Here is a 13,522-nt window from a genome sequence, read left to right as displayed (position 1 = left end):
TATTCCTAAGTGTTTTCTTAAAAGAACTTCCTTGCATCAAAAGCATCTCAAGATTTGTATATACTGGGAGATATATTGCAATTCTTGAGAAAAAAAAACTGTCAGGGAAGGGAAGTATTTCTTAAATGAATCATTTCATATGCTTTATAATAAATTGAGAAAACTCAAGATTGTTTGAGTAGTGATAGCATTCATTAGGGGACAAGAATGTATCATGAGGTTCTCTGGAATGTGCAAGGATGTAGAAAGCGCTGAGGACTACTATATGCAAGCCATATGTTCATCTTCAACTATAGGATAGTTGTGAATATCTGGTCCCCAAATATAGACGCACAATAGTGAAAAGTCCTTTCATCGTTACAGCATCACTGTCCTGCTGCTTTCAGTGGTGGGCATGTGATTACAGAATTTAGAAAGCTCTCACAATGTTAAGAGCAAGGGCTTCTTAACCAGGACGTGCTGTTACAGAAGACTGTGATTTCAGACTCATAGACACTCGGCTCTGCATTCTTTTACATTTGCTTTATTTATATCTTTATATATAGTTTGTCTTTTTGTGAAAAAGTTTTTCTTTTTATTTTGATATTCTCTTCACACAGGAGGCATCGAAGTGAAGGAAATTTTACTGAGACTTCCCCCTCTTGAAATCCAGCACTTTGTTTCTTTCCACACCAAACCCCCTGAGAAGCTTTGTGTGGTGAAGTCTGGAACATTCTTTTTGACTGTGTTTTTCTCCTCCATTAAAACTTGGAGCAGTTTAAGAGAAGCATCCCTTTCTACAAGACATAAATTGTCATGGAACTAACTGGATTCAAATACATTTTCCTCAAACATAACAATCAATTAAAAAGGGAGAACATCTATGTTTTAAGCCAAAAAAAAAAATCCTCCATTGTACACAAGAATATGTCAATAAAAACAGTATTCTTTATTGAACACTGTTGTATCTGTATCAGACATTTCATAAATATCTGCTCTTTCATTTTGCGTAAGTGGTAAAATATGCTGTCGTATCTTATACAGTACTGAGCAAAAGTCTTAGGCACCTGTATAACATTCTGTACAAATAAGATTCTTTCAAAAATAACTCAATGAAAGGTCCTAAATAAACATACTATACATTTTACAGTACATTTTAGTAATTTGGCAGAATAGTTAAAAACTGAATCAAATCAATATTTTTTGTGACCACCCTTTGGCGTTAAAACTGCATCACTTGTCTGAGATATAGAACTGCAGGACAGTGTTGGCTAAGACAATCAGCAGGGAGGTTGTTCCAAGCATGTTGGAGAACTTTTACATTACATTACATTACATTATTGGCATTTGGCAGACGCTCTTATCCAGAGCGACGTACAACAAAGTGCATACCCATAACCAGGGATAAGTTCGCTGAAAGACCCTAGAGGGAAGTACAATTTCAATTGCTACCTGTACAACAAAGATAAGGACGAGGGCCCTTTTTTTTCTTTTTTTTTTTTTTTTTGAGAACAAAGAAACAAAGAAACAGCAAAAGTGACCAAAGTTAACTATCCAAACACTGCTTACCTAGCCAACTAAAAATACCGATACACAAAGCAAGTCACAGAGACAACAATTAAGGTTCACAGGGAGGTAGGGAGGGATGGGGAGAGGTGCTGCTTGAAGAGGTGTGTCTTCAGTTTGCGCTTGAAGGTGGGGAGAGATTCTACAGTTCTGACCTCAACGGGGAGTTCGTTCCACCACCGTGGAGCCAGAACAGACAGTAGTCGTGAGCGTGATGTGGAGAACTTGCCACAGTTCTTCTGCAGACTGGTTGGCTCCTTGCTTCTGATCTCAGACAGCCTTGATCAAGTTTTTATGTAAAAAGTAGTAAATTGCTTACAGTAATATGTTACTTTTTAAAAATTCAATAGTAAAATTAAATCTTTTGGAAAATGAATATTTGGAAATCTCAAATGTGTTCTTTTATACTAACAAAAAAAGAAACATATATATATATATATATAATAAAGTCTAGGATGCCTAAGACTTCTGCACAGTATTGTATCACAAAAAAAGGCAATTAGTAGCCTGGACTGGATATGGCCACGATAATAGTGATGATTCAACCCTTTTCATTGGAAATGTTTCTTTAATTGCAATATGTGCTTGACTCCATGTGCCAGTGTACTGTAATTTTATAGCACAGTATCAAGGCATTGAAAAGACCATCTAAGGTAAGTCGCACCAGTGCAAGCCAAGTAAATATAATGCAGGCATACTGCTTATGCGGGTGTGGTCAATATGTGGGTAACTTTGCAGACAACATGTGGGCGGTCACCTTTAGTTCTGGCTGGACCTGTTATCTCTGCTGGCCAAGACAATGCAGAGATCTGTTCCGATAATCTCTTACAGTTCTCTGAACCTAGACCCACAGTTGACTGCTCCATTTCTACAAACCACTCACATTTGTTTACCTGCTTCAATATACATTGGGGTGATGAAAAATATTATTTTGTCAACCACAAACTGAGCTTACATTTTACATGACCTCTGAATTTTGCTTGCAGCTGATTTAATGTGTTCCAAGACCACATATTCCCAGTCCCATTTCTGATGTGATTATGTTACATATTTAAGATAAATGATACAAACATAAACAAATGTTTTACTACAGTGCTACAGTCTTCAAGTATTTGGAAATTCTGTACTCCAACAGCTTGGATTTGAAATGAAACAATGAATATGAGGTTACAGTGCTGACTTGTCAGCTTTAATTAGAGGGCATTTACATCCATGTTGGGTGATCCGTGTAGGAACTACAGCCCATTTCACATGTAGTCCCCCCATTTTGGGGACCAAAAGTATTTGGACAGTTGGCTGCTCAGTTGTTTCTTGGCCAGCTTTGTGTCGGTGCATCATTCGTTCATGCACAGAAAGATAGCAAAGTTCTGGAGTTGCCAGGTGAGTTTGCAAAACTACAGTTCTGGATGGACAGATGAGGACAGTATTAACCTGTACCAAAGTGATGGAAAGAGGAAAGTGTGGAGAAAGAAAGGAAATGCTCATGATCAAAAGCATACCACTGCATCTGAATGAAACATGGTGGAGGTAGGCTAACTGAACATTCATTTAAGCTGCTGGAGAAAAGAAGCCCCTAAACAAACAGGAACTGAAGATGGCTGGTACAGGACTGGCAGAGACCCAACACAGACATCATGCAGTATTCAAATGCAAAGATTTGTCACCGAGAACTAAATATAAGGTTCTGTTAGATCAATTTCATTCTTCCAGAAACTCTTGATTCCTAAAATTGAGTACTGTGTATAAAAAGGGATACACTTCCTACACAGATCACCCAATATCGATGTAAAGACCATCAAATTAAAGCTGACAATCTGTACTTTGACATAATATGAATATGAAATAACATTGTTTCATTCCAAGTCCAATGTGCTGGAGTACACAGCCAAAACAACAAATATTGTTTTGCTGTCCAAATATTTATGGATTCCACTGTATATAAGTCAAATAAAAACCACTGAGCTTTAAAAGATTCAACTTGAAAAGAGTAGTTAATTTGAAATATTCATGAAGGGTATATTTTGGTAAGTCATTACATTGCCTAATTGTTTTCTCTAGTTTAACACTTACAGTTAGCTTTTTACATTGTAAATATTTTATCCCAGTTAGCAGCTTAATCCATTTCTCTGACATGCAGTGTCTTCAGGAGTGATATTTTGCCTACGCTACACAAAACAGATCTAGTGGAGAGTATCGTTTCTTTATATTGATTGAAATTGTGACTCATAAAAGACTATAAATAGACTAGAATAGAATAACTTACATTCTTCAGCCACTCTATAGTGTGGAAAAACTTGCATAACATTTCATTCACTTAGCACATGCTTTTATCCTGAGCAGAAGTGATGAACATCATGTTACTCACAGGAATACAATAGTGCAATATCACCTGATGTAGTGATACTAGAGGGGAGGATGGAGGGAGAGAGGTTAAGGAGATGCAGCATACAGTGACAGTAAAAGGTAGAGGAAGCAGAGGCTGAGAGGAATATGAAAGGGAAAAGAATAGGTTCCAATTTAGTTTAACAAAAGTGCTTTAAACATGGTAAGATACCACTTGAACTAGAGCAAAATTACAATCATATACACTCAGTGACCACATTATTAGGTAGACCTGTATACCAGCCTGTTAATGGAAATATCTAATCAGCTGATCATGTGTCAGCAACTCAGAATTCATAAAAGCATGCTGACATGGTCAAGAGGTTCAGTTATTGTTTAGACCAAACATCAGAATTACCACAGAGAACAGTCTCTTAGTTATTATTATTACAGAGAATGGTGCAAGAAACAAAAAAGTAGTAGTTCTCTGGGTGAAAATGCTTTGTTAATGAGAGGTCAGATGAGAATGGCCAGACTGGTTCAAGCTGACAGAAAGGTCTAACTCAAATAACCGGATGTTAGAACAGTGGTACTGTGTACAGAAAACCACACAACACGGTGAAGCTTTAAGTGGATGGCTACAGCAGCAGAAGACCAATAAGTAAAACAAAAAGTCTGATGGATACTTAATAAAGTGTAATTGCCACCACCATCAGGGTGCGTTACACTAACATGTACATTTTAATCATTAAACTTTTCATATGAGTATTTTTATAGTTTGTAGTCACTTCAGCTCAGTTTAGGAAATTAATGATACACAAAAATACCAGATACTGTATAGCGATGTAGTATGCTATTCATGGGAAAAAAATGTTTGGAATGTACAGGTAAGTGGTAAGATAAAAAGTAAAGACTTTTTGTACAATGCTTTCTAAATATCCTGGAGGCAGCCTCTCGTAGGGTCCAGCTGTTGTGAACTAGATTTGAACATCTTACAGGCACAATGACAGACTGTAAGGGGATGCATTCATTACACATTATGCCCTATTGCAAGAGCCAGGGCAGCTCCAACTGCATTAGCATTCAGTCCTCCCAGTCTCCTACTTCCTTGTTTTTGAGGGACAGCCATCTTTCCACCTGAAAGGATCCACTTAAAATCATTACCATTGTTCCTTGTGCCATAAATGGTGTACAATTACAAAATGAAGGAACATAAACAAATTATACTGTCACGTACCTTTCAAAAACAATTATTTATAGAACCTATGACAAAAAAGAGGAACATTAGGCCAGAAATGGTATTTTGATATAAAATGTGAATGTCCTGTATAAAACTGAACTAAGGGAGAATAGATTACCATGGGTTGCTCTAGGACCAGCCAGCGCTCTGTGGTGATCTGCAGGTCCTGTCCACTCAATGGCTCCCGCAACCGTACCCGGACCTCCAGACGCCCCCCCGTGGTTTTCCGTCCCTCAGTGACCTGAACAAACACAGGTCAGCTGCCACACTCTCGGATATCTCACTTCACTTGCATTAGTGCATGAACCACTGTAGCAGGCCATCAAACCATCAAACACCCACAAGAGGAGAGTAATGAGCCAATTAAGGGGGATAACATGTAAACAGTATGCAGTTAGACACCAATTACTGCACAAATCTCACATCGATAAAAACATTTCTTACCAAATTAATTTGAACCCCGGCCAGTCTTTGCCTTTAATGCTGCCTCTTACCTCAATTATCTCCCGCATTTCACTCTCCCTCTCCAGTTTGTCCAACTTCAGGAGTGCACAACCCATAGGCTTGTCCCTCCTCAGGAAGCCCCTGTCGGTCAAGATACTTATTTTTTCATGATTTGACTTGGGCATGTGCCATGTAAATAAAATTGTGTATGCCGGACAATTAGTATCAGATTAGTATTAGTAAAACGTTCAACAAACTATGGTCACACCAAAACACTTGTACTTCCCAAAGCCAAATTTTCTGTAACACCCAGTTGAATTTCATGGAATGTCATGAGGTCACCTGGCAGAGCACCAAATCAACTCAGTTTTTAACAAACAACCCAGTGTTTTGCTGAATTTCAGCTTCACACACACACACACACACACACACACACACACAAACTTGCAACCAATAAATTTGTTTTGCCCTTCATTGTGCTGTATGGAGAAAACATTTTGCATTCTTCTAGACAGACTGAGCATTGAGAGTGTGTGGAACATGGCCAGGACATATTTTTTGGCCTCTCACCCTTTGTGCACCACCTCCAGTTTCAGTCCTTTCTGGATTACCCTCTGGAGGCCTCTGTGGTTCCTGTTGATGGTCAGTGTGAAGCTCTGGTTGTACTCTGCCCAGGAAGACAGACCTGTTACACTACCACCTCACGGTCACCTTTGGCATTTGTCCTCACGGATCTCATCATCAGCGCATGCACCTGGGCTGCTGGTTTTCCCAATGGCTGTGGTTTTATGACTTTGAGGTTGATCCTATGGAGTTAAAGCAGAGCATTCATTTACGCAGCGTGATCACATATGTGAAGGTAATTTGATGAGTGTAAATGCTCTATGTGCACACCAGCTGGGAAATCATCAAATGGAGCATATGCAAAAATACATTTATGACAGAAATTTTAAGAATTAACGTTAATAGTTTAGGTACTCACTGAGATGGGGTATGGGAACTGAAATCTGACAAAGGCATTGAGTTGTTGGGCTGACAGGCCTAAACAGAAACAGTATAGAGTTGTCATAACAAAAATAATGAATGTGCTTATGCTGTGCCATGAAAAAGCATTTGCCCACTTCCTGATTGCCTCTATTATTGCATAATCGTCACACTGAATGGTTTCAGATCTTTAAACAAAATGTAAAATTAGACCCAGGGAATATGAGTAAACCCAAAACATTTTTTTTATGTGAAAGAATAATTGCCCCCTTAAATTTAACTGATTGCACCACCTTTAGCAGCAATAATTGCAACAAAAAATCTCCCATAATTTGATGTCTTTCACATTGCTGTCGATGAATTCAGACAAATTGTTAGGTTTTTTTTTTTAGGTCTGACACAGCATTTCTATTGGGTTTGACTGGACCACTGTGTTTTGGATAATTGTCTTGCTGCATAACCCAATGTATACTTCAGCTGCTGCCAGGTGCTGGTTTACAAATGTGAGACAAGTATTTATGTCTTTCCTGACTAACAGTAATTTCTTATTGTGAAGTGACACGGACCTTAGCTGAGGTTAGAGAGGCCTGCAGTTCTTTAGATACCAGTTCTGTCATAATCGTTTGTGCCTTCCAGGATGAGTTGCTGTGGTGCCCTTGGAGGGCTGACCACTGTTCCAAGTGTTCTTCCAAGTGTTCTCCATTTGGACATCATAGTTCTCACTGTGGTCCCAGAGCCTTAAAAATGGCTTTGGAGTGGCCTTTACTTGAAGCCAATAGAGGTGTTTTGGTAGGACCTGAAACAAGCACTTTATTCTCAAAAACTGACCAATTTGTCTGATATAAAATTATAGTTGCATCTATTGCTGCTAAAGGTGGTGCAACTAGTTATTACATTTACGGTGGCAATTTCCTCACAGTTGTGATTTGGGTGTTTGATGAAATAAATTAAATGATCTAAGGATCTGAAACCATTTAGTGTGACAAATATGCAATAATAGAAGAAATCAGAAAGGGGGCAAACACTTTTCTATGGCACTGTAGCCTGATTCTGTTGCACTGAAAGGAATTGCAGAAGTGTTGCAGAACCTTGAGGGGCTGGTAGATTCATTCCTTTCACAATGGTCACCACCATCTCTGTGCTGCTGAGTTCTGTAAAGATCCTGTGGAATGTAGAGATACAGTAGTTTTATTGCCCTCTTTCGGTGTTTGGTTTAGATAGAGGGGAAAGGATGGAAACATCAGTGCTATGGTAAAGGATTTACTACCTACCTGTATCTTTGTACCTTAGTGTAAGAAATTGGTAGATGATATGTGAAAAGGCACATACCAGTGATTTCTAGTGCGAGGGGAAGACAAGTAGAGTAGGAGAAATCCTGCACAGTAGGAGATAAAAGTGTAAAGTAATAGCCACCTGGTGATCCTGTAGGTCCTCTCCTCAAAGCAGTGTTTCGGGGGGTCCCGTCCCTGTGCCTGTAACTGCTCCAGACTCTCTATGTTTTTCTTATAGTTCTCTGCCATTGTCTCAAACCTGAGAGGAAAAGCAATCACGTAGGCTATTTCACTAATATTATAGCACCAGTCCATATAATGAAAGCATATTTGCAGACAGACAGACATGAAGATGCAAACTGGAGAGGTGCTACTATTGGCAATTATCCTCCGAACCACTTCAGCGCATTCCCAAATGACATTCCCCAGACATTCCCAAAGCTCACTTGAGAAAGCTGTGTGTGAAGAATGCTTGTGGTCCAGAAGAAGTTATGAGTAAGTACTTTAAATCTCATCTGATATTGTCTGTGTGAGGTATGCAGCAGCAGGGATGCAGTGAAATATACCTTAAAGCTATCAGCAAATCTCCTACTGGGCTGTTTGGCATAAACAACTTTGTTGCTAAACATTCACATTCAGTAAACATGAAGGATTCAGGTCATGAGTGGCCAGCTTCTCTTTGCGTGAAAAATTACACACTACACTGTTGTGAAAAAGTATTTGCAGCCTTCCTGATTTCCTATATTATTATATACATTCAGTGAGTGCTTAGGTATTTATTAGACTTCTGTTGCTGCAGCCAATCCACTTAGAGTTCAGAGATGCTCTTCTACATACCACTGTTGTAATGTATGATTTTTTACATTACTGTAACCTTCCTGTCAGTCTGGCCATCCTCCTCTGACCTCTCTCATTAAGAAGGATTTCTGCCTATAGAACTGCTGCTCACTTGATGTTTTTGCTTTTCACACTCTGCTAATGCTAGAAACTGTTGTGTGTGACAATGTTTGAATTACTGTTTTATTTATTTTATTAAAAAAGTTATCAAACACCCTTGTCACCCTGTTAAAAAGTAATTGCCTCCTTAAACTTTATAATTGGTTTCACCACCTTTAGCAGCAATAATTACAATTATAATTTGATATCAATCTTTCAGATCGCTGTTTTAAAGAATTTAAACTCACTCTTCTGCTTTAATAAAGACAAATTTGATTGTTTTGATTGCTTTTCAGTCAAATATATGTGGAATTGTTTCTGTATTTTGAATCATTATCTTGCTACATAACGTTATTACGCTTCAGTTTCAGCTCATGGACAGATCACTAGATATTCTCCTTAAGAATCTTCTAGTACAGAGCAGAATGTATGATTCCTTCAATAATGGCAGCAAAACATCCCCATGCCACCACACTGCCATCACCATGTTTGACTTTTAGTATGCTCTTCTTTCTGAGAAATGCTGTATTTGCCAGACATAATGGGACCTCATTCAAAAAGATCCACATTTGACTCATCTGTCCATAGAACATTATCCCAAAAGGCTTGGGGATCATCCAGGTGCTTTTTTGCAATTGTCAGACAGGCATAGATGTTTCTCTTGGTTAACAGTGGTTTCTACCTTGCTACTCTCTCATGAATCCCTGCTTTGTCCAGTCTTTTCGTTATAGTAGATTCATGGATACTGGCATAGACAGAAGCTAGAGAGGCCTACAGTACACATCTTTGGATGTTTATCTGGGATGATTTGTCACATCCTGGATTTGTAACTACACCCGTGGAGTAATTTTGGCAGGCAGGTCACTCCTGGGAAGATTCACCACAGTTCCAAGTGTTCCCCATTATGGTTTGTTAGAGTCCCAAACCCTTGAAAATGGCTTTGTAACACTTTACAGACTGATATATTTCAACTCAACCCTTTTTTCAGGAATTTCCTTTGATTATGGCATGCCAAACCTATGACTTTGTCTGAATTATAGCAGATCTGCAATCAAAAGGGTAAAATTCCTCCACAGCAATGTGAAAGATTGATATAAAATTATACAAAGTGTTTGGTTGCAGTTATTGCTGCTGAAGATGATGCACCTAGTCATTAAGTCATTAAGATTAAGCCAATTACCAGAGGTGATATGGGTGTTTGCTAACTTTTGCTGACTTTTTCCATTAAATATATTAAAGATCTTGTCTAAAGATCTGAAACCATTCAGTGTGACCGATATGCAATAATATAGGAAGTCAGAAGGATCAGAGGAAATCAGGAAGGGGGTAAATACTTTTCAAGGCACTGTATTGTCAATAACAAAACCCTCAACCTTTGCACTTCTGCTCATTTTTGCTCAACCAACCATACTCACTTTATGGTCTCTGTGATGTTCCCTAGGTGGGAGAACTGCATAGAATAAGTTGCACATTTCTGAAAGTTGAAACAGGACATTAATGATTGGCTCCCAGGAATTCACAATTAAACTGAATCGAAACGTCCAGGTAGAGTTCTCTCTACCTTACTCAATGCAACTCACTTAATGGGATATATAAATCTAAGAACTATTCATGAAAATGATTTTTAATTTTGTTGAATAGCTTGGTGTGTTGGCCCCCACCTCATATTGTTCCTTCAGCAGCATGGACAGTTGAGAATATACCTGGTCATCCCTCTGAGAGATTTGGACATCAATGTGATTAATCACCACAAAATCATCTTCTTCATCTGTGGGAGGAGATGGCACCTGGAAAAAGAGACCAAGCAACACTCTCAGGCCAAACTCCATTCATTATTTCTTCCCCGACCTTAGGTGATATCTTACCAATGACAGAGCCTCCATTTTGACATCAGTGGTGCTCCCACTGACAGTGTGTATGCATTGCTTGTCCTGCTCCAGGTCATCCTTCTGCTTGGTCTGCACTCCCACCTTCATGGACAGCTTCCTGTGGCCATCCTGCTGATGGGCTGAGGAACCAGGAGGAAGTGTCATTAATGGACGTCCATTTCTGCTACTCACAAGACAGAGCCAAATCAAAGATGGCAGACATATCAGAAGCTAAAATGTTAGCTTGCAAATGAATGGAGATTGCTTTCAAAATTGTAGTCAGATAATAGTCCACCAGGGAATTTATTGAATGTGTTAAAAATGAATGACTTTATTGTATGAATATTTATGTTAGTATCCAAGCAGCATGTTGGCAAGTAGAGCAAAATCCTGAGAGCTCACTCAAACAATACCTAGCTAGATTGCTTGCCAGTCTATTTGTTGTTCACATGAATGTGTCAACATGAAATAATCATTTAAATTATTTGATCTGGAAACATTATTTTAGTCATGTAGTCAATTCAGCAATAGTTACCTGTGAAACCATATATTCTATGGGGAAAATGAACAATACTGAAAACTGAATAAAATGTAATGCCAAATTAAGTTGCCACAGATACCTGCTCTCACTACATTGTGCTGTACTGAGACAACTGCCACTGGCCCATGTGCTTTGTATTTGTGTGCAGCAAGCCTGACCTTCTGAAGAAAGTCCTTCCCCCCAGCTGTGCTTTGTGTTTGATTGGAAAGGGTTGGTAGTGCAAGATTGTTTTGCAGACGATGCACTGTCATGTGTCATAGGACACACAGCAAGCATTGGCTTACAGGGCTTTTGTTTGACCGACGGCTTCTTCTGAAGGGTAAAATGAGACACAGGGAATTGTGAGAAATTTGTTTTGTGAAAACTAAGCATTTGGCTGAACACGGGTTCTTATGAATTTGCATTATGTAAAAAAGACATCATGACATAACATGGTTGTTTTGATTCTTATACTAGAAACATATGCAGAATCATTTTAGCACTTAGTCAATCAGAAACAAAGTCACTCTGCATGAATATTTATGTCCGTTAATGAATACTTATACATATGACCTTTATGTACACATATGACAGTAAAAATGCAGAGTGACTGCAGATTCCTACAGTCTCCTGGATGCTTCAGGAGTCCAGACAATGACCCACCACATGTAACTCTTTTTTCTTCTCATCATCATCACCCTTTTCCAAAGCTAGCTTGTTGGCCGCTTCCAACACTCCAGAAAAGTCCTGTGGACTTCTCTCATTCTCCTGCCCAGGGAATGGAGGAAAGCCTGCAGTATACAGCCAATTAACAGTGGCAATCACAGAAGAATGTTACCAAGGACATTTACACGTATCAACAATACTGTGGAACCATCCCTTTTTCAAAATTATGTTATGCAAGCATCCCATAGTTCCAAACGTTTTTTAACTTAAAGAATAAATTAGACTGATTACTTCCATTAACTTGTTGAACCCATGGACAGCACCTTCTCTTGTTTAATTAACTGAATCTTAAATAACTGATAGGAAGATTATTCATAATAAACATCAACTAGATTTAATAGATATTTTTAGCACCAAAGTACAGCAAACACAAAGTTTTAATGGATACTTTCACATCAAGTCATAATGGAACATTCTAGAATGCTAAATTAGCTTTAGGGTGATTGTATAGGTATTGCACCTCACCAGGTGGAACAGGTAACTCTTGCAGGTTCACGGTTTTCTTGGCTTTGTGAGCTCGGATGGCACTTTGGTATTGCTGTTTGAGTGACAGGGTTTAGAGGTCAGGGGTCAGGTGGTGAGATAATCTCACAGGTACAAGATAGTCTTGACTGTAACCTATCGCCTCTGACCTTGGCTATACGCTCGTGCATTCTGGCCTTGCGCTCATCGCCAGTGGCTGTAGCCTGAGTGTAAGCCTCTTTGTACTTGGCCATTCTCTGTTCCAAAGCCTCTAGAATGTTTTTCGGCTGAAGGACAGCTGGGGAAATAAGGGAAGACAAAGTTTTCACTGCTCTCTTGTTGAAATGAGAGAGAGAGAGAGAGAGAGAGAGAGAGAGCGAGAGAGAGAGAGAGAGAGAGACTGCTCATTGTCTCTTCACCAAGTTCAGCAAAATAGTTTGCTGCACAAAGTGCCATGCAATATTAATTTGTACTTTGCCTGAGTGAGGACACGCTTCCCATTGCTAGAAATGAAATGTTACACAGAAAAGCCAAATTATATAATTTCTCCCTTAGTCAGCTGAAGTCATTCATGTAGTAGATACATGACGATATCGAAATTGAAAAACTGAGAAATGGAAATATGTGACAGAGCCACCATTTACATTTTAGCTTTAACATTTAAAACATCCTCATAAGGGAAAAGCATCACAACTGAATTGCTGAATTGTCAAGTGTGTCCTGCACTGTGTACTAATGCCTGGACCAAAAACAATTACAATATATTCGATGACATACAGTAAGTCTTCAGTAAAATATCTCATATGCTAGCCTTGGTTTCAGAATAGCTCATAGTGATTCCTTAAAAATACATTATACAAGGTCTGGCCTCCTGGAAAGTCTGTTAATGGTCCACCAGAAATCCAAAAACCGAGGGAAATAGCCAGGGGAAGACAAGGAAATAACCTTGACTGAAAGAATATGTAGCCATGTTGTTGTGGTTGATAGCATTGTTGCTTATCATAATATTTGCACTCTGAACATGTGTTACATGCACCTATCTGTTTTTCCTTTGTGTCAGAATGTATTGATCCCAGCATCGATCCTCACCTCTGGGAGGGACGGGCATGTTGCTCTTGCTGAAGGCCGAACGGTCGCCGCCTCTGTTTTCTATTCCGTTCCACAGCAGAATAGGAGTCTTGTTTACTGCCAGCATACTTGGCAT

At 39.0% G+C, this 13,522-nt stretch overlaps 1 protein-coding gene across 1 annotated transcript in view; it reads right to left on the bottom strand.

Moving 5' to 3' along the window:
* The window catches only part of LOC133126623 (coiled-coil and C2 domain-containing protein 1B-like), a 15,385-nt gene extending 1,863 nt beyond the window's left edge, over positions 1 to 13,522 (bottom strand). Inside the window, exons 1-15 of the mRNA XM_061238966.1 lie at positions 13,408 to 13,522; positions 12,489 to 12,616; positions 12,322 to 12,394; positions 11,797 to 11,921; positions 11,310 to 11,457; positions 10,608 to 10,750; positions 10,404 to 10,529; positions 10,158 to 10,216; positions 7,949 to 8,065; positions 7,624 to 7,697; positions 6,534 to 6,592; positions 6,306 to 6,357; positions 6,122 to 6,218; positions 5,602 to 5,692; positions 5,226 to 5,348 (exon numbers count right to left, since the gene is read on the bottom strand). Coding sequence (XP_061094950.1) covers positions 5,226 to 5,348; positions 5,602 to 5,692; positions 6,122 to 6,218; positions 6,306 to 6,357; positions 6,534 to 6,592; positions 7,624 to 7,697; positions 7,949 to 8,065; positions 10,158 to 10,216; positions 10,404 to 10,529; positions 10,608 to 10,750; positions 11,310 to 11,457; positions 11,797 to 11,921; positions 12,322 to 12,394; positions 12,489 to 12,616; positions 13,408 to 13,522 — 1,530 coding nt within the window. The remainder of the gene's footprint in view (positions 1 to 5,225; positions 5,349 to 5,601; positions 5,693 to 6,121; positions 6,219 to 6,305; positions 6,358 to 6,533; positions 6,593 to 7,623; positions 7,698 to 7,948; positions 8,066 to 10,157; positions 10,217 to 10,403; positions 10,530 to 10,607; positions 10,751 to 11,309; positions 11,458 to 11,796; positions 11,922 to 12,321; positions 12,395 to 12,488; positions 12,617 to 13,407) is intronic.

Source organism: Conger conger, chromosome 4 (assembly GCF_963514075.1).
Source record: "Conger conger chromosome 4, fConCon1.1, whole genome shotgun sequence".
Classification (NCBI taxonomy): Eukaryota; Metazoa; Chordata; class Actinopteri; order Anguilliformes; family Congridae; genus Conger; species Conger conger.
The sequence above is the reverse complement of the archived record's forward strand: the minus strand, read 5'-3'. Positions and strand labels throughout refer to the sequence as shown.